Source organism: Nothobranchius furzeri, chromosome 1 (genome assembly GCF_043380555.1).
Source record: "Nothobranchius furzeri strain GRZ-AD chromosome 1, NfurGRZ-RIMD1, whole genome shotgun sequence".
In the NCBI taxonomy this organism is placed as follows: Eukaryota; Metazoa; Chordata; class Actinopteri; order Cyprinodontiformes; family Nothobranchiidae; genus Nothobranchius; species Nothobranchius furzeri.
This window is the reverse complement of record NC_091741.1, coordinates 97966744-97986441: the sequence shown is the minus strand read 5'-3', so window position 1 is coordinate 97986441 and position 19698 is coordinate 97966744. Positions and strand designations below refer to the sequence as shown.

At 42.1% G+C, this 19698-nt stretch overlaps 1 protein-coding gene across 2 annotated transcripts in view; it reads right to left on the bottom strand.

Moving 5' to 3' along the window:
• The window catches only part of atrx (ATRX chromatin remodeler), a 60771-nt gene extending 44958 nt beyond the window's left edge, over positions 1-15813 (bottom strand). The window contains exons 1-8 of one of the 2 annotated variants that reach the window (XM_015943324.3): positions 15579-15813; positions 12659-12720; positions 12513-12562; positions 12306-12415; positions 12143-12223; positions 11902-12011; positions 11723-11790; positions 6237-8572 (exon numbers count right to left, since the gene is read on the bottom strand). In XM_015943324.3, the coding sequence (XP_015798810.3) occupies positions 6237-8572; positions 11723-11790; positions 11902-12011; positions 12143-12223; positions 12306-12415; positions 12513-12562; positions 12659-12715 (2812 nt within the window). In that variant the 5' untranslated portion in view covers positions 12716-12720; positions 15579-15813. Of the gene's footprint in view, positions 1-6236; positions 8573-11722; positions 11791-11901; positions 12012-12142; positions 12224-12305; positions 12416-12512; positions 12566-12658; positions 12721-15578 lie in introns of both variants that reach the window. The other variant, XM_015943315.3, reaches the window with a different exon arrangement.
• Between the last annotated feature and the right edge of the window lie 3885 nt (positions 15814-19698).

Below are 19698 nucleotides of genomic sequence, written 5' to 3'. Positions count from 1 at the left end.
TCCTCTGACCAAGACCTGCTCGTTGTCCCTCGTTCTAGGTGTTGTACTCGCGGGGACCGGGCTTTCTCAGTCCTAGTACCGTCACTATGAAACCAGTTGCCACCCTCAGTTAGGCTGTCCCCATCTCTGCCAATCTTCAAGAGCCACCTAAAAACACACCTCCTCCGCTTGGCGTTTCCTGAACATGTTTGAATTTGGCCCTCTTTTATGTTGACTTTATCTCACAGTTTTCATTGGTTCAATTTTTCCCTTGTTTTACACATTTGTCTTCTACTAGAATGTTTCACCTTTTTTGTAATTTGTAATCTGTATTTTGAATTGCTTTTATTTTTTTATTTATTCACTTTATTTAACTTTGTACTGCACCATGTTAAGCGCCTTGGGCTTCCTGACAGGGTTGCGGAAGGTGCTTTATAAATAAAGCTTTGATTTGATTTGTAATAAATGCATGAACTAGTTTTTCAGCATCACTCCTGGAAAGAATGCTTCTAATCTTAGCAATAATCCAAAGGTGGAAAAAGGAAATCCTACAAACCTGTTTAACGTGGGATTTGAATGAATGTCCTGGTCAAAGATAACACCATTTTTGGTCTTCAAGACAAGCCTATAATCTAACTAACTGATAAGGTTCATCAGGGTTAATGGATAGATATAACTGAGTATCGTCAGCATAACAGTGGAAGTTTATCCCATGCTGTCTAATGATTTTACCAATTGGAAGCATATATATATATGTAGTAAAAAGAATTGGTCCAAGTATTGAACCCTGTGTAACTCAACAAGTAACCCTGGAGTATGAAGAAGATTTGTCATGAATGTTTACGGAACGAAATCTATCAGCCAGGTAGGATTTAAACCAGCCTAGCGCTGTTCCTTTGATCCCTACAACATGCTCAAGCCTTTCTAAAAGAACATTGTGATCAACTGTGTCAAAGGCATGGCCTCCCACCTTGGATTCTCATGTCAGTTCTCTTGTTTGCCCTTTCTATTTGCACCTCAGGAACATTGCTAGCCTGAGTCCCATTCTGTTCCGCTCTTAACTTGAGAATGTTCTCCACACCTCCATCCCTTCACGCTTAGACTACGGCAACTCTCTTTTCACTTGTCCGAGCAAAACCTCCCTGAACCGGCTGCAGGTGGTTCAGAATGCCTGTGCTCGGCTTCTGACAAAATCATCAAAGAGCACCCACATCACCCTGCCTCTCCGGATTCACTGGCTGCTGGTTACCTTTAGGGTTCATTTCAAGATCCTGGTTCTGGTCTATAGGGCCTTACACGGACAAGCACCACCTTACATTGGTGAATTTCTCAGTCCCTATACCCTAAAGATTACAGCCTGATTCATGCTTCTCCGTCTGAGTGAGTGCGGAGACACGCAACGTCCTTGCGGGCCTGCCGGAGAGCTCTGCAAGGACGGATGGAGTCGAGCTCTCTTTTCTAAACATCTGTCAGTCGAGATGGACAACGCAAGCTTGTGATTGGTCAGGACGCCGCTGTTGTCTACAGCGCCGCCACTGCACCCTCAAAAACATAAAGAGAGCCGAGGATAACTAGCGGCAAACACAGAGAAGCTTGAAGAATACCTCGCAAAAAAACTCTAAAAACATTAAAGTTTAATTCTCCCGTGACTGGAGGAGTGAAAAGATATGCAGCAAGCGTTTTATTTGTGGACGGAAATGACAGGAAACGTGGGTTTAGAGGTGGCGAGTGCATGAAGAGGTGGAGGAGGATGAGACAAATTTGTCTGTGTTAAAAAGCCTCTTATATACAAAAAAACATAATATAAACACACCATCTTGGACCGATACATGACAGGATACCACATAACAGCGCTACGCCCTCTGTTGTCCTGCCGGGCAATTGTTTTGCAACACTCTCCAGGAGACGGAGAAGTATGAGAGCAAAACGCTTCCGTCAATCCGTGCGTGTCTGTCCCTTGCGGAGCTGACGGAGAAGCATGAACCAGGCTTAAAGGTGACAGATCATTTGCTGCTGTGGCCCCCAGACTCTGGACCACTCTCCCCCTGAGCCTGAGATAAGCAGACTCAGTGGTCTCCTTTAAGAAGCAGCTGAAAACTCATCTGTTCAAGCTGGCTTTGGTGTTCCTTCTTTCACAGGATCCACCAATTTCCCTCTTCCCTATTCATTTTTCCTTTCCTTACATTTTTTAATTACAATTTTTATTTTTTGTCATTTTAAACTTTTTCAAAATCTTTTTTATATTTTAAATTTTGTGTTTTTGTGAATTGCCTTGTGATTTTTATATTGAGAGGTGCTACATAGAGATTGTTTTCTTTCTTTCCAGCTGTTCTTTGAGCACATAAAATTTTGTGCTCATAATGTCCCAAAAGCCCTGAAAATAGGCCAAATACTAGTGATGCACAGATATGAAATTTTTGGGCCAATATCAATATTAAGATCACTGTTATTACCGATAACCGATATTTGCCGATACCCATATGCTGACATTAATGCTTCTAAAATAAGCAGATTTTGTATAGAATGAAAATTATTAAAGTTGAATTTACGTTATTATGTACACACAACACACACATTTATGGTTCTGAGATGATTTCATTCACTGTTCACATAACTTAACAATTACACATCACCCCTTCATCCTCTGAAACAGGCAAACAAAGGGAGACGAGATGGAAAAAATATCAGTTAATATCAGCCAGGGATGTTTTTTATAAGCACCTTTCTAGATAAAAATCACAAATTTCTTCAAAAGCACATAAAATATAAAAGATTAAAAAAGATAATATGGCAGAGAAAAACTAACGGCATTTAAATGGTTTTATTGCATGTTTATATATGATTCTATATTGTGAGTAATGTGTTGTCAGCCTACAACAGTTCTGTACAGCGTGGTTCGAGTCAGCCCATCTGAGTGTAGATTTGTTCCCATGCCAGCTCCATTACAGAACGTGGGTGCGCCCCTCATGGGTGCTGGGCGAACTTCGATCGCGGGTGAGCACGCGATTTTTGCTTGTGGCAAAATAGCATGAGGTGATCAGTAAACAGTGTAAGGTAACCTGTATGTAGGTCTGAAACGATTCCTCGAGTACCTCGAATAATTCCGAGTACAAAAAAGCCTCGAGTGAAATTCTCTGCCTCGAGGCTTCGTTTAATTCATGTTTAATTAATTCATGGCTTAGCAATCGCCCGGGGTCATGTTTCACCCGGACCGAAATAATCGATGCACATAAACACTGCACTGAATGCACACGCGAGTAGCGAATACAACTTAACTTTCTCTTAAGCCATGGCGGACAACGTGGACCCCGGTGGAGTGCGAAAAAGACAGAAAATGTCAAAGGTGTGGGACCATTTTTCACGTCGTAAGGCGGAAAATGTAGTCCAGTGTAATACTGTAAAATGGATTTAGCCTACAACAACACCACATCCTCCATGCTGCAGCACCTGACCAGGAAACATCCACATGTAAATGTCACTTCTGCAAGCGGACTCGGAAGTCCGCTATATATTCTGCGGACACTGTGAGACTTTTTTGTTTGTAGCACTCAGTTTCAGCTCACACTGTGTGTCTGGTAGCAACACGTCAGACCTAAAAATGTGCTAAAAATAGCAGTTTTTACCAGGGGCGGATTATGGACTGAAGAAGATCCGGGGCTTAACACACGTGACACGCACTAGTCAACATCATATATATATGTCTTGTACCACATAATTTTTAATCTGAAGCTACATATTAAGCATATTCAGGACAGAGTATTGTTCCTGTTAGTGTTTAGTGTGAGATGATAGTAAATATTCCCTTTCTTTCTCCAACAACTTTACCTGATAGTAAGCTAACTTTAGGCAAACCAGCAGCACAACAAATATTTTCAAATAAGACACAAACCTGAGTCACCACAGTCTCATCAAAGCTGGGGTTCTGTCGCGGTACTTTTGGTCTAATAAATTTCCTTATGTCCATCTTCACTCATGCGTTTCAGGCAGAGTGTAGAAAAAACCAGGCACTGCAGAAGAAGCCAGCTGCTGAAGGGCTTCTTCAGTGGTGGAGGCTCAGGCAGGCTGTATACAAACTACTGCCAGCTGCTCCCCCTCTGTTGGACTTTGGTACTGCATGTTACTTCCACGTTTGAGATCCGGGGCATTTCATTAAAGATTCGGGGCTTGAGCCCAAGTAGCCGGGCCTAACGCCGCCCCTGGTTTTTACACAACACGTCAGACTTTTTATTGTGCTGTTATTGACGTCTGTTGTCCCTCGGGATTGCTGCAGGAGGACACGGGTATTTATGAGAGGAAAACAAAAGAAAGTAAATAAATGGTTTTGTGATCAGTATAATTTGACATAACCACGGCAAACATGCTTTCTCGACAATCCTTGTTACTGTGTGAGGAAAAGTGTAGAAATTAAAACGGACGTGTGTTAATAGGGAAATAGCTGGCGAGCTATGTTTGCGCATGCGCCGTGAGCGGTTCTGGTGCTGTTTGGGCCGCAGCCGCTCGCTGTACTACTTCAACAGTTATCCTCCTAGTTTTTGTCTGGCTTGCAGGCTAGTATTCTCACACGAGGGGAAAATCGGCTCAGGTTGTAAACTTACCCCCAAATTCCACTACCTCCGCTCCGCTCCGATCCGCCCCCGCAGCCGCTCGCTTCCAAACTCAATTTTTACTGGTACCCGCTCTACAACGGCTCCGCTCCGGTGCGGGGACCTGAGGTGGGCAAACAAGCATGCGCGGGATTTTCGAGATCTTGCGATACAGTCCGAGCAATAAACGCGGAAGTTAGATCCAAACACCCGTTGTGTGGGAGAAGCATCTAAATGAACTGTTTAATCTGCCCATCATTTGTGTTGAGAGATCAGCAGTGTTTGGATCAACAAAGTGTGACTACTTTGATAGTGGAAACTGTATTTATGGCTTTCTTTTGTGCATTTAAACTTCAGCCGCCATTGATAGTTGTTAAAAGTTGTTAAACCTGAGCATATGAAACAAAAAACGCCTTTTGTTTATCGATTCATTGTGAAAAACGGAAGTTGTGCTTGCTCCTTTTCCTGTTGGGCGGTTGTGATTTCTGTCCATTTACTGTGGAGGTGCTCCGGCGTCCGGCAAAAATAGGATCGATTCTATTTTTGCCGGACGCCGGAACAGAGGGCAGCGCACGGCGCCGCACTGCCGGAGCACGGCCGCAGTAGTGGAATTGCTCTGATTGATTACAATGGGACCGATTTTGCTCCAGCGTTCGTGTCGGAGCGGAGCGGAGGTAGTGGAATTTGGGGGTTATTTTTTGCACAGGCATTTGTTTACTGTGTTGAAGTTTTGAAAACTAATTTTGAATCAAACTTGAAAAATAACTGACAATTGTTTGCTCATTTTAAGAGGTCTTTCATATTATAATGGTTTACAAACACAAAAGGGCCATTTATTAGAGTACTCGATTAATCGATATAAGATTCGATAGAGTACTCGATTACAAAAATATTCGATAGCTGCAGCCCTACCTGTATGCTCCACAGAACCACAACTCAGCTGAAAATGGTGGTGTTGCTGGACCTTTTGCTCAGTTTTATGGCTTTTTGTCAGACAATGAACCAGGAAATGGCTGCAGGCAGTGAAACAGAAAGCAAAAAACGCCAGAGCAACCAGTGACTCCACCCCCTAGTCAATCAGTGGCCAGAAGCACAATGCCGGCCCGAGTCAGCCTTGCCAGGTACCTCAACATAGCAGGGACTAAAAATAGGGAAGAAAGTAGCAGGAAAATGCCAAACCATGCCCTTGGAAACAGTGGTTGGCCGGGCTGCATCGGTCTGAGTTGCTCTGAGTAGTGTTGGAAAACCACCTTAACAATAGGTACCAGTACAATGTAAGAATCAAATTCAGGCCTTGGCTGACATTTTGTGTATCAGTTTGTGGAGTGCTAATTTGAGTTTGGCTAACTGTTTTGTGTTTTTATTAAGTAGTAACCTACTTTAACTCAGTGGCCTTGTGGTATGCCTTGAGACTGGGAGATTGTGAGTTCAAATCTGGTTGTCATTCCAAAGATTTTTTCAGAATTTCACCAGTGTGTGATGACTAATGGGGCTTTAACTTAGGTAATGTGTGTATGTCAGCAGATGAATACCAGCTATAAAGCAGACAAAGGAAGTATTGTACTCTGATTTAAACCAGTAAGTAAAGCTTTACAAGAACATAAATGGGTTGAGACTAGAATCAACAATCATCTTGTGGCATTTCTATGACTGAATGTCTGATTCGGACTTTACCTGAGGACTGATGGAAGGCTCTACTTCCTCCTACTACACTATCCTCCACAATGGGTTTGATCTTCTGTTCATCGCTGTCTTCTCCAGAGTTTCCGTCAGCCTGATCCTCTTCCTCCTCATCAACCTCACTGGAGGAGGTCTGCAGCTTGGAGGCTGCTTTGCTTCCTTTTTCTTTGCGTTTCTTTTCATAAGAGCGCTTTCTATTCGCTGCCTTTTTCTCAGATGTCTTTTCTTCCTCCTTTGTGTTTCCTTGTTTCTTTACGCGGTTAGATCTCCTCTTTGCTACTTTGCTCTTTGTGTCCTCCTGGTCAGAGTCAGAACCAGAAGCATCTAAACTCTCTTGTTTCTTCTTTTTAGGAACCTTTTTATTTTTGTCCTCTGCATCTGATTCAGAGCCATCAGACTTCCTTTTGCGTTTGGATGATTTTTCTGTATCCTTTGTGGATGACTCTGATTTGAATACACGCATTTTGGTTTTTGTGTCTTCCTGTTCCTCCTCTGAGCTGTCGCATTTTGCAGCTTTCTCCAAGAGTGCGTGAGGAACTTCATCTGAGTCTGAGTCTTCTCCCACCTCTTCTGGATTCTTGGTCTTTTTGCCACCCTTTTTGGCACTGCTGGATTTCTTTGATGATTTGGCCTTGTTCTTCTTGTCTTCTTCTGATTCTGACTCAGAGGACTCTTTCTTGTTCCGTTTCTCTGACTGTTTCCTTAAGGGGGTGGTTTTTACTCTTGCAGAGTGACGGGTGGGTGGTGGGCTGCTAGTCCCATCTGCAGAACCAGAGCTTTTCTTGTCCCCACCATCTTCCTCACTCTTGATTGGCAGCTTTGCAACTTTATCTCTAGTTTTGGACCTTGAAGACCTAGAATCACGGCTTGTTACGACTGGTACTGGAGTCAGTTTGACTATCAGATTTTTTACTTTGGGCTGTGGGTTCTGGGACTCCGTGTTGTCATTTGACATTGAATCCACATCTTTGACTGTATTGCTGTCATTGAGCGAGAGCATGGACGAATCTGCAAGGCTCTCCACCATCTGAAAAAGCTCCTCAGGAACCGAAGGAGGCACTGACATGATGTCCTGATCTAAGGACATTTCATCCGCTGGCATGAGCTCATCATTACAGACCTCAGTTTTAATAACCTTTGTGATTTCATCGGTTTCTGTTTCGTGATCATGCATTTCAATGTTGCCAGACACTTCACTGCTCATGTTCTGCTGGTCTGCCTTGTCCATGTCGTCCACTGCTTCTGTCTTGCAAAACAAACCTGTTTCATCAGGCTGATCATTGTCCGTCTCCTCCATTGTCTCAGCTTTACAGATAAAATCTGTTTCACCAGACTGCCCTTTGACCTTCTCTTTAGTCGTTTCTTCTTTGCAAACTGTTTCACGGAGCGACTCCTTGCCAACCTTTTCTGTTTTCCCTCTTTTACGAACTAAACCTGTGTGATTAGATGTCTGTTTGCTCATCGCTTCGGTCGTTTCTTTTTTGGGAACCAACTCTGTTTCATCAAGCTGTTCTCCCATTTCTTCAGATGTTTCTTCTGGGGAAGCCAAGTCCATGTCATCAGGTGACTCCTTCATCTCTTCTGACGAATCTCCATCACAAATTGAATCTGCTACAATATTTTGCTTCTTGTCCTCTTTAACAGCATAAGCCTCATGCTCTGAATCTCCAACACCATCCATGAGATCATTTTCGGCAGGCTCAGCACTATTCAGAATCTTTGTCACAGTATGATCCTCATTGCCATTCTGTAACTCCATGCTCCTGAATTCTGGCTTTAAAGCTTCCTCCAAAGCACCGTGGGCCTTTTTCAAATCAGACAGCACTGCCTTGAAGGCTTTCAAATGCCGATACCTGATGGACTTGTCTGCCTGATCATCAGTCGCCTGCTGGATGAACTGGATGAAGGTATGATTCAGACCGGTTGTGGTTTCAACAAGCTTCTTTGCTTTCTTTATGAGCTCTTTGGGTACCTGCAGGTTTTTATAAGAGAAAGTCATGGTCCCTGAGCCTTCGGTGTGTTCTTTTCCATTAGCAACTGCTTTGTGCTCTTTAGGCGATTTCCTCTTGTCCCGTTTTGCCTCACGCTGCTCTGTTTTTTCTTTTTTTTTTGGTTTACGTTCATCACTTCCATGTTTCTGTATTATGTGGTGGCATTTGGAGACCAGATCCAGGAGGGGCTCCGACTGGCACACGTAGCAATGCCACTTTGAGTCCTCATCAGTGATGCTCGACAGCTCCTTCCTGCCCAGGTTACGGAGAATGCACTTCTTGCAGAAGGCGTTGCTGCAATAATCACAGCAGATGAGATTTCCTCCTTCAGCACACCACCTGGGGAGAAATAGAACACTGAAAAACCAAACCAAACAACCAACAAAATACAAAATTAAAAGAGTGTAAAAAGAGTAATCATAAGACTGACTTTTAAAGGATCCCTTCATAACTTCTATTAAAGACAAACTCTTCTACAACCTCAAGTCAAACACTCCATGTAAGTCACTAAATGATAGTGTTTAGGTTTTTTAGTGCGTTATTTGTTTTTCAATCCATTACAAAAATCATGTTTTTCAATATTTCAACACTTCCTCAGATCAATAATACAAGATGTAAAAACGGGCCGAATAACATTCCATGGGTCGTCTTTACATGAACAAGTACCTATGAAGTCACCTCTGACTGACATCATCAGGGTATATGCAGGAATTTCAAAATTAAATTTAAGACTTTTTCAAGACTTTTTAAGACCTTGTAAAAATAAAATCAAGACCATCGCAAAGAACTAATCAATTGTTAAACACTAATATACTGATTTTAAATACTGCATCGCTTCGTTTTCCACTTCATGTTGGGTTACGACACATCCGGGACAGCGAGGCTGTAGCAATAATACATAAAGCCACGTGGTACAAAAATGCAAACCGCGCACATAGATGTACAAAATATATATATTTTTGTTTACATGCATCTATTTTTCATAGGTAAAAACAGGAAAACTTTAACATTGAATGGGGAAAAAAACAGAGAGAATGACGTTTAAAAAAAGGGACCTGTCCGAAAGCCTTCAACTTGAAATGCCATATTTCCCAGCGTCCCTGAACACATCATCTCTGAAGCCGACACAAGCATCAGCTGCTGTTCAGCGGTCTCACACAACAGCCTGTGTTTACCTAATACGGAGATTTACCTTGGTTATTGTCGGGTGTGCATTCCATGAGTGAAAAGTAAGTTTCATTATTTATTAATTCAGATTATCCTGCTTAGTTCTTGCCCGTTTCATGCCAACTACAGCAGGCATAATTATCGCTTGTTAAGACTAACTAGTGTCTATTAACCTTTGTATTTGGTGAAAGATGTTATTAGTTGGTTCGAATGCATGCTACTTAATGTTGTAAAACTATTTCATTTGTGTGGGATATTTCATTTACACAGGAATGTTGTATTCTCTTTCTAATCAGAAACCAGTTCATCAAATAAACTGATTAAAGATTCTCTGACAGAGGCTGTCCATGGTGTCCCGACCTTTAAGAACCACTACAAATCCAAATGAACAGGACCAAACAGTTCAGTTGTGTGGATGTAGTTTGGATTTTCTTGAGTTTGTTAGAACCTATTGTGGTGCAGCTATAGCTCATAGCTGCGAGGTTCTGACTGTCTCTTTATATTTTTCTTTTTTTATTGTATTTCATTAAACAAGTTCTATTAAAAACAAGCAGAGAATTTTTGAGATTTTACATTTCGGTGCTTATTTTAGTGCTTGAAGATTTTAGTTTAAAATAAATCTCTCAATTTTTTTTCCTAAACAGTTGCTTTTATGACATGTTAAGCTTTTGAAATTAAATCTAAATCCAAAACAATCTTCTGATATATTCTCTTCATATATTCTCTTACCAGCACCAGAGAGCATTAAAGAGTGACAAATATAGTAACTTGGTTTATATCATGATTTATATTGATTATCCTATCGTGATAGGAATTGTTTTCCATATCGCCCGGCCATAAATCTAATTCTGTACGGCAGCCAATTTTTCAAATCATATTTTTGATCAAAGACTGAAAATATGAAAAACAAGACTTATTTTGTTTCATGTATTTTTGTGACAAAAAAATGAAAAACACCCAATTACTTTTATTTGACCCATGTTCTGATTATTGTTTCCAAACCAAAACTTGTTGGTCGACAAGTACATGAACCTCTATTGGCTCTTAAGCCTGGTTTATGCTTCTCCGTCAGCTCCGCAAGGGACAGACACGCACGGATTGACGGAAGCGTTTTGCTCTCATACTTCTCCGTCTCCTGGAGAGTGTTGCAAAGCAATTGCCCGGCAGGACAACAGAGGGCGTAGCGCTGTTCTGTGGTATCCTGTCATGTATCGGTCCAAGATCGTGTGTTTATATTGTGTTTTTGTGTATATAAGAGACTTTTAACACGGACATATTTGTCTCTCATCCTTCCACCGCTTCATGCGTTCCCCACCTCTAAACCCACGTTTCCTGTCATTTCCGTCCACAAATAAAACGCTTGCTGCGCATCTTTTCACTCCTCCAGTCACGGGAGAATTAAACGTTCATATTTTTAGAGTTTTTTCGCGAGATATTCTTCAAGCTTCTCCGTGTCTGCCGCTAGTTAAACTCGGCTCTCTTTGCAATGGCGGCGCTGTAAACAACAGCAGCGTCCTGACCAATCACAAGCTTGCGTAATCCGTTTCGTTCGACGGATGTTTAAAAAAGTGGGCTCGACTCCGAGCGTACTTGCGTGCCTGCCGGATCCCTACGCAAGGACGGATAATGGCGTTGCGTGTCTCCGCACTGACGCAGACGGAGAAGCATAAATCAGGCTTTACACACAAGCATCAGCTCCACTCCGCCTGGACCGGGTTGGCAGTGTTCTCATTTGGGTAGCCTTGAATATTCTGAGCATGCAAACATACATTTTTTCAGCTCTCTTCTCGAGGAGGTCTGCCTAGAGCTGAACAGGGCTGACACACCCACTGCTGACCGATTGGCTGGCTCAAAAGCGCGCCTACTATTAGAGGGAGCTTCAGATTGGTGGATAGAATCAGCCCGCAGGGGCTTCCCGTATGCGCGATTCCTTATCATTCTGGATGCTGTGGAGTTAACGAGCCTCTGACTGAAGCTGTTTTTCTGTCTCTCACTGCTGTAAGGAGGCACGCGCACACGCACGCACACACAGTGCTGCAAGACACAGCAAACCAGGATGCAATACCAGAGTCAGAGTCTCCAAAAGCAAGAGTGCTCAGGTTGCTTTTGTTAAATAATGGAGACACAGTGCACTTCTCCGTGCTCTTTGCCCCGCCCACATGCTCAGAGATACGCTCAGGACATCACAGACCGCCCGTGTGCTCAATCACGGCTGCATTCCTAAGGCAGTATGAAACGAACGAGGCTGGGCGTAGCAAAGTGGAGCCGATGCAAGGCCTAAGTCTATTATTCAGCCTGTTGTTACTTTATAAAATGTTGTACCTGCATTGTTCATCCATCCCATCGGAGTCTCTGTTGATGTCATCACTTGAGTAGAACTTGAAGCATGGCTAAAATAAAAAAAAAAGAAACATTATGTCATGACACTTAGTGAGAAGGTAAAAGTGAAGCATCTTTGTGCAGGTTAGGAGAATGCCAAGAGGGTATCTGAAGAATCCTACCTTGCAGATCAGAACTTTGAGGACAGGATGCTCAAACACAGAGTTAGGCTGGAACTGGTTAACTTGTTTTCCACAAGCGGTGCAGCTAACCTTCTTCTGCAGGGTATCATCTATAGTGAAATAAAGAACGTTTTCTTCTTAGCCGTTTACCCTAAAAACATTTGAATGTAGCCCCAGCTGTCAACACTAATTTTTTTTAACTCTTTTGTTTAGTTTCTAAACAAAGAAAAATAAAAATCACCTGTTTTTTTGGGTTTGAAATCCACTCTGACCTTCATGGCACCTTTATTTTCATTCCCACTTGGTCTCATCACTAAAGTACCTAAAAAAATCAAATGGCAATCACAAAGAAATCTGCTGCAATTTTAGCATTAGTAATAACCATTAAACTCAATGTTTCATACCTTTTGACCCACTGCCAGTGTTACTGTCAGAAGTGGCTGGTTCATGATCACTTTCATCAGAAGCATCAGATTCATTCAGTGCTTTGTGCCTGGTTACAGCAATGGGCTTTCTAAGACATGTTAGCATGCAGCCATATTAGTTCAAACCACTCAACTTCATCATGACTGAATGCAATTGGTGCTGATGTGTTCATGTCTCCTCCTCACCTCTTGTTGCGAGAAGATGAAGGTTTCATGCTTTCTGTTGAGCTTCCAGGCTGCTGAGGAACCAGAAATGATTTTAACAGCCTTGTAATAAAAACATTTAAAATGGAAGTTTAAACATCCATGACTGACAGTGAGGTAACACTTACCTCATCTCCTTTCTCCCCCATTTGGTCTACTTGCGATTCAGAAGAAGCTAGACTCATTTTACCTGGAGACACGGGAAATGTATCATTGCAGGAACACAGCAGTGCATTAAGCTATTATGCTAGCAGACTTAGCAGGGGTTATAAACAAGTCAACAGCCAAACTGTTTCTACTCAGTCCTTCCTTACTTAATGTACAGCTACTAAAATTACCATGAGCACCACCATCCATCACACAGGTTATAAACAGAACTTGCTTCTGTTGTCTTCTCATTTATTAACTCACGGTATTGATAACACAAAAATTTACTGTATTATTATAACTGTATGTAAAAAACCTGTCTTCCAAAAAAGTTATGTTTTCTTATTGCTTTTATTATACAGGACATAAGATGAAAAAAAATCATAAAAACAATTAATGCATCACTTTAAAATAATTAGGGCTGTAGCGAAGCCTCGACGAAGTCGACGGCTCGATTCTAAAAATTTGTCGACGTCAGATCCGGAAGTCGACGCACCGCGCCCACTTGTTGCATCCCCAGGAGTTTGTAAATAGAGGAGGAATCTGCCTGTTTTTCCTCTAGTTCGCCCTCTTCTCCGCCTTCACTAACATCTCCGCCAAATACCGAAGACCCGGAACAACGTCCGTCCACTACTAGATTATTTTCCTGTTTTGCCCGCCTTCGTCTCCCGGCAACAGACAACAACTTCCGGGGTCAGATGCGCTGCTTCGTGTCTATCGCAGATGTAGAAAATCACCGGGAGCGCTTCTCCCTTCATTAAGGAGCTTCTTTCAGACACGAGGAGAGCTGTTTTGGTGGTAGCAGTCTCTCCTCCGTGCTGGTCTGTTTGCTGCTGGGTGTTTTTGGTTTATTTAAACTTGGTAACTTGAACTTAATGTTGGTAAAGCTACTGTTAGCATCTTCGCTAACAGCTTCTTGCGTTGGGATAAGCTGTTACGTTTTGGTTTAGAGTTCATCTTTTTTGTGGTGTAGATCTCCCTTTTATTACATTTAGAGTGCTGTGGGTTTTCGGTTTAGTGTAAAATATCACCTGAGTTTGGTTTAACCCGTAAGACCACTCGCCTCACGCACATAAGTGACCAAAACAAAGCAGCATGGAGACACTCCATCTTCTACCACCTCTCAGGCAGCAGCCTGCACTCCCAAGTTCTACACATCACCAGAACATAACCAAACAACACAATAAACGCAGTGATATACAAAATGGAAGGCCTGTAGTGTTTATTCTCTTACAGTAAGAATTTATCAATTTTTTTGAGGAATTTATTTGAGATTTTCTGGTTTTTGTTAATTGTGCAATAGAAAAATAATCATTAGATTAATTTTCTAAATAGTCATTAGAATAGTCGACTATTCGATAAAATAATCGTCAGAATAATCGTTTTAAAAATAATCGTTTACCCCCAGCCCTAAAAATAATTTAAAAGCATCATATTCCAGGACAGAACAAAAGGTTTCATGAAATTTATAGTTTTGACAAATTTCGTCTTGCTGCTGTGTTTTGTCGCACGATTGATGTGGGTCTACTTCCAACCCTAAAAGACAATCAAGTATAAAATTATTCTAAATATCGAGTTGGATAGCTGCTCTGCTCCAAATCTCCTCATGTGAGACATTAAAAAGGAACCGAACCTCAAACAGATAAAAAGCAAAAAGTCAACAGATATATTTATACAAGTTTTCATAAACCGGTTTAATATTTATGGAATTATTATTAATGGAAATACAGTCTAATGACATTGTGGGACCAGTGGGCTATATCTTTAGAAAATTGTAAATCCAGCATGTGTAAACTGTTTGTTATGAATCGCCACTGATCACACCAGTCTTCCTTTCACTGTTTCTATGTATTCACTGTTGTTGATTTATTGTTTTTGTTAGTTGTGGTTTTAAATCTCAGATTTCAGTTATCTACACATTTTACTACTAAACTTCATACAGCGTGAGTTCTACATGCTGCTTTTGACCTTATCACGTGTTTCTGCTGTTGTTACACAACAACCCCCTCAGAAGATCATTACGGCCTCTACGAACATACCTTTTGTTTTTTTGCCTCGTGGAGCACTAAACTTCCGGTTCATAACAGCCGCTGGCATCACGTTAATTCAGACGAGATAGACTGGGCTGATTGTTTTAGCCTTATAATTTATGTATCTATTTCATTTTGATAACAAATAAATCTACATGATGCGGCTGCCACTTTCATTTGTTGAGCTCTAACTCGTCTAATACTTTTTGTTTTTAGCTACATCAGAGCTGATTAGTTAGCCATGACGTGATCAAATGTCAGTCCCAAAGGCACCAAAACCCACAATTTAAGCAGAGGTGTAGAATAAATTCCGAACCAAAATTTTACAGTTCCAGCTGAGAAACTCCTTAATCCCCAACAAAGCCAATGACAGCCCAGAAACTCAAATAAACGAGATGTGAGGCAACCGCTTGCTAACATCTGCGTGTTTAGCGCTTGGTTTGCACTTTACCGCAAAATCTCATTGTCCCACTTTTTCCGGCCTGGCAACGCTGCATTCTCGCCTGTGCATGCAGGGACTGGTGCATGGGCATGCAGCAATGCATGGAGGCCTTTTCCGTGGCACAAACTGCGCCCTACATGCAGACCGGGTCTGCCTTAACATCCGAAGTAGCCGCCGCTACACAACGTTTAGACGTTGACAACCCAACGTAAATTTTCGCGATTTCATAAATTATTAATGCCATAACGTTTTATTTGCATTGAACAACATTTCACGTTTTCACACGAGAGCACTGGCCAGTGCACTGCACGGACTTCAGCGTTGCCGGTTGCGCAGCTAGAAGCAACATCTCAGATAGCTTAGCTTGCCGTTAGCAAAGATGTAACTGAGACCAACGCAAAAAACAAACAGTATAAACAGCGTTCCTACCGGCTTTTCAGCGTCGTCATTTCCTGACAAAACCAGAGTGGTTTGGTTTAAGCTTTAGCAAACTCCCTTTATTCCAAAACGCAAAATATTCGATGGTGCGGAGGCAAAAATTAAAGATAAAAACCGAAATAACTCCGGTCAGGAGAGACAAAGCAAAGGGACCATCTTGCCGGATGATTATGGACGCGGTAAAATGGCGCATCCAGTCTCCATCATGTGAGCGTTTCTATTGGCTGATCGTGGAAGCGCGCCTGCGCCTGTGATTGGTCCAGGGATCCGGCGGAAGGAGGGAAGGATTTCCTAGAGAATGTGGGACAGGCGATAAAGCAAGCTGTTGTGACATATAACCACACCACTTCCTCAGGACCGTACTCATCCCAAGACGAGGATGTGTCTAACACGCTATAAGTTTTTATGCTGTTAAACTTGGACCTGTTTGGTCACCATTAGGGGGACTTGATTTTAAAATGATTTTTTTTACATTCTACTTTTAGTTTTTTTAATTTTATTCCAGAAGTGGGGAACCCTGGTCCTCAAGGGCCGGTGCAGGGCCAGATTAACACTTTGTTGTACCCTGGGCAACAATATTCAAGGGCCCCATCATCACGACCCAAGGATCACCATAATATGGTCACATACAGAATATATTACTGTAATATGCAGTAAATATACTCAATACTTGAATGCCTGACATCACGTAACCGCTCAGGGTAACCTTTGACCCACCTTGTGTGGACTGACCAATGAGGAGAGGGTCTTAACTTGAGGCCCTCTCTTCATTGGTCGTCTGCATGAGACTGACTCTCAACTGACGTTCAGTCATAGGCAGCGAAGCGTCTCTGTGCAGCGCAAAAGCCCGGGTGGACAGTTTGTTTAATACAGGGTGACCATATCTCCATTTCCAAATAAGAGGACAGGGGATCTGTGCCTATGATGTCACACCTTGGCCCATATGGGACCCTTTTTTTTGTAAGAACTAAATTAATATCAGATTCTGCCAATGAAAGGGCTCTAAAACAATTCATATGTCAATATTTTGCATGTTTATTGCAAAATCTCATTTTTCTGCTTTAGTGCTGCAATAAGGTTTTATTAATAATAAATTATTATACCTTTTGTTTTATTACAGCATCGGTACACTTCCTGTGCACAGATTATTAAAGATGCTTGTTTCAGCTGTGAGATTAGACGATAGGATCAATGATAAAATAAGTTGTCACACACTCCATGGAAACTTCCAGAGAATCCACAAATAGTGGCTTTGAAATGGTTTTGTTACTTTTAGCAAGTTTAGAAAAGCAGCAGATGAGACCGCGTGTCTGATAAGTTAGTTTATCATCTGATAATGTTAGAACATGTCAGTAATGTCTGAGGAGCTTTTATAAGCACTTTATAACTAACACTACTGGACAGGGTATGGATTACACAGAGGCTTCTGGGGAGCCCAGTTATGGGGGGTGGGGGTGGGGTCATTTTGCCTTGGCCCCCAAAATGTCTTGAAACGGCCCTGGGTGTGTGACTGAGTGTTGAAGGTGATCTGAATTGTATCAGATGTATAAATATGACATGTGTATAACTTATTGTTTTATACAGGTAAAAACGTGTAGTGGAGATAAATCTACCTACATTTTACTTTGTTTTCTTGTTTTTATTTAACTATTTTCATGTCCTGTCTGTCTCTCATCTTCCTGCATCTCCTCTAAACTCTCCAGAAAAACTGCTGCCTGGATTCTTACTTTTTCACCTCATCAGTTACTTTTGAGCAGATCAAAGGGATCTCCTGACCACAAAGCGGAGAGCGCGTTTCGTTGCTGCGTCAGTGAGGTGATATCACCGCAGTGCAGGTGATGAGCTCCGCAGTAGCAGAGCGCTTCAGGCACAAATAAGACAAAATAGAGAACATGTGCGGACATGAACGATCGTGTGCTAATTATAGTTTTTTGGTTGCGCCACTTTGAGAATGGACCATGCGCTGGAAGCAGCAGCCTGAGCGCTGCACAACAACACGCTGTGCCGCTTTCTGTGCTCTCTGCTCAAAAGAGTCCATAAATGATGTAATATAGGTAGAAAACTTTTTTCCGGCTCCTCTGGATGTGTAGGATATCCAACTCCCCCATAATTCGATCCCTGCTCCTGGATGAAAAGCCGGACATTTTCATCAATACAAGAACCCCCAGTCCGGACGCCCAGACAGAGAGTGAAAAGTGGACATGTCCGGGGAAAACGGGACGTACGGTCACCATAGTCCTCATAAAGCGGGAGATTACAGATACAGTATTTTGCTCGTGCCCTTGCTGCCCTGGGCCCTTTAAAGTTCGTGGGCCCTGGGCAATTGCCCAGTTGCCCGTATGGTTAATCCGGCCTTGGCCGGTGTCCTGCATGTCTTTGCTCCAACACTTCTGATTCAGTGGTTGATTCACCTGTTCAGCAGCTCATCAAGCTCTGCAGAAGCCTGTTAATCACCTGCTGATTGAAATCAGGTGTGTTGAAGCAGGGCTGAAACTAAAACATGCTGGATACCGGCCCTCGATGGACCAGGGTTCCCCACCCCTGTTTTATTCTAAGACCTTTTTGAAAAACTACAAATTATTCAACATTGATTGGTTTCAGTGTACAAGAGGTCCTAGTAATCCAAATATCTACGGGAAATAAGAAATAACAAAGCCACTGAACCAAATATTGAGTCTATCTCCCAGTTTTGGTCCTCCATCACATCCCTCACTCATGGTGTCCCACAAGGTTCTGTGATGGGGCCCCTACTCTTCCTCCTCTGTCTGCTTCTTCTTCATTACGTCCTGAGCTCCTTCAAATGAATCTCCTACCGTCTTTATGCAGATGACACCCAACTGTACATCTCATTTAAGCCGCATGAGATCTCTAAGCTGCAGTTGTTACACACCTGCTTAGACTCTATTAAAATCTGGATGGCTGGGAGCTTTCTGCAGCTAAATGAAGATAAGACTGAGATCCTCATCTGTACCCCAGGCAAGCTGGTTCTCAGTCAGAGACTTTCTTGGTCAGCTCTCTGCTCACACCAAACCCTCTGTCAGGAATCTTGGTGTGACCTTTGACCCAGCTCTCACCCTGGATTCTCATGTCAGTTCTCTTGTTCGCTCTTCCTTCTTCCATCTCAGGAACATTGCTAAGCTGAGTCCCATTCTTTCCCGCTCTGAACTTGAGACAGTTGTCTACACCTTCATCTCCCCTGAACCGTCTACAGGTGGTTCAGAATGCCTGTGCTCGACTTCTGACTAAGTCCTCCAAACACACCCACATCACCCCACTTCTCCTCCAGCTTCACTGGCTGCCGGTTATCTTCAGGTTTCGTTTCAAGATCCTGGTTCTGGTCTATAAGGTCTTACATGGACAACCATCATTGGTTATCTTCTTAGTCCCTACACCTCCAGCAGGTCCCTGAGGTCCAGTGATCAAAGCCTACTATTTGTACAGCAAAGGTGACAGATCATTTGCTGCTGTGGCCCCCAGACTCTGGAACTCTCTCCCCCTGAGCCTGAGATCAGTGGACTCAGTGGTCACCACCCTCTCTTTATTCTGCTCTTTCTACCCACTCCGCCTTTCCCAGGATCCACTAATGTCCCTCTTTCCTATTCATTTTCTCTCTCCTTTTCCTTACATTACTTTTATTTTTTTAATCACAATTTTAATTTTATTTTCTCATTTTAAACATATTTTTAATAATTTTTTGAAATATTTTTTATACTTTGTTTATTTTTTGTTTGGCATTGGTTTTATTGGAAATTAAGAGTTAAAAATGTTGATATAATGTATATTGATGTAGTAATGTTGATATCAAACATCCTTTCTTGTAAGCCAAAGTGTACAGATTCATAAACATTTGCTTCATTTGTCAAAACTCATTTTAGTTATGGGTTTCTTATTAACAATAAAAAAAACTAAACAATGTTTAGAATGTTTCCCAGTGATGAAACAGTGAAATATGTAAAAATATTCAAAGCAGGCATTTACATGGCTGATAAACAATGCAAGCTAATGCACACATTGTGGTGCAAATGCTTGAAATATATTTCTTATAAGGTTGTTCACCGAGTTTGAGTTGGGCACCCACAGAACATTTTAATAACGGTGGCTAGACATGTCA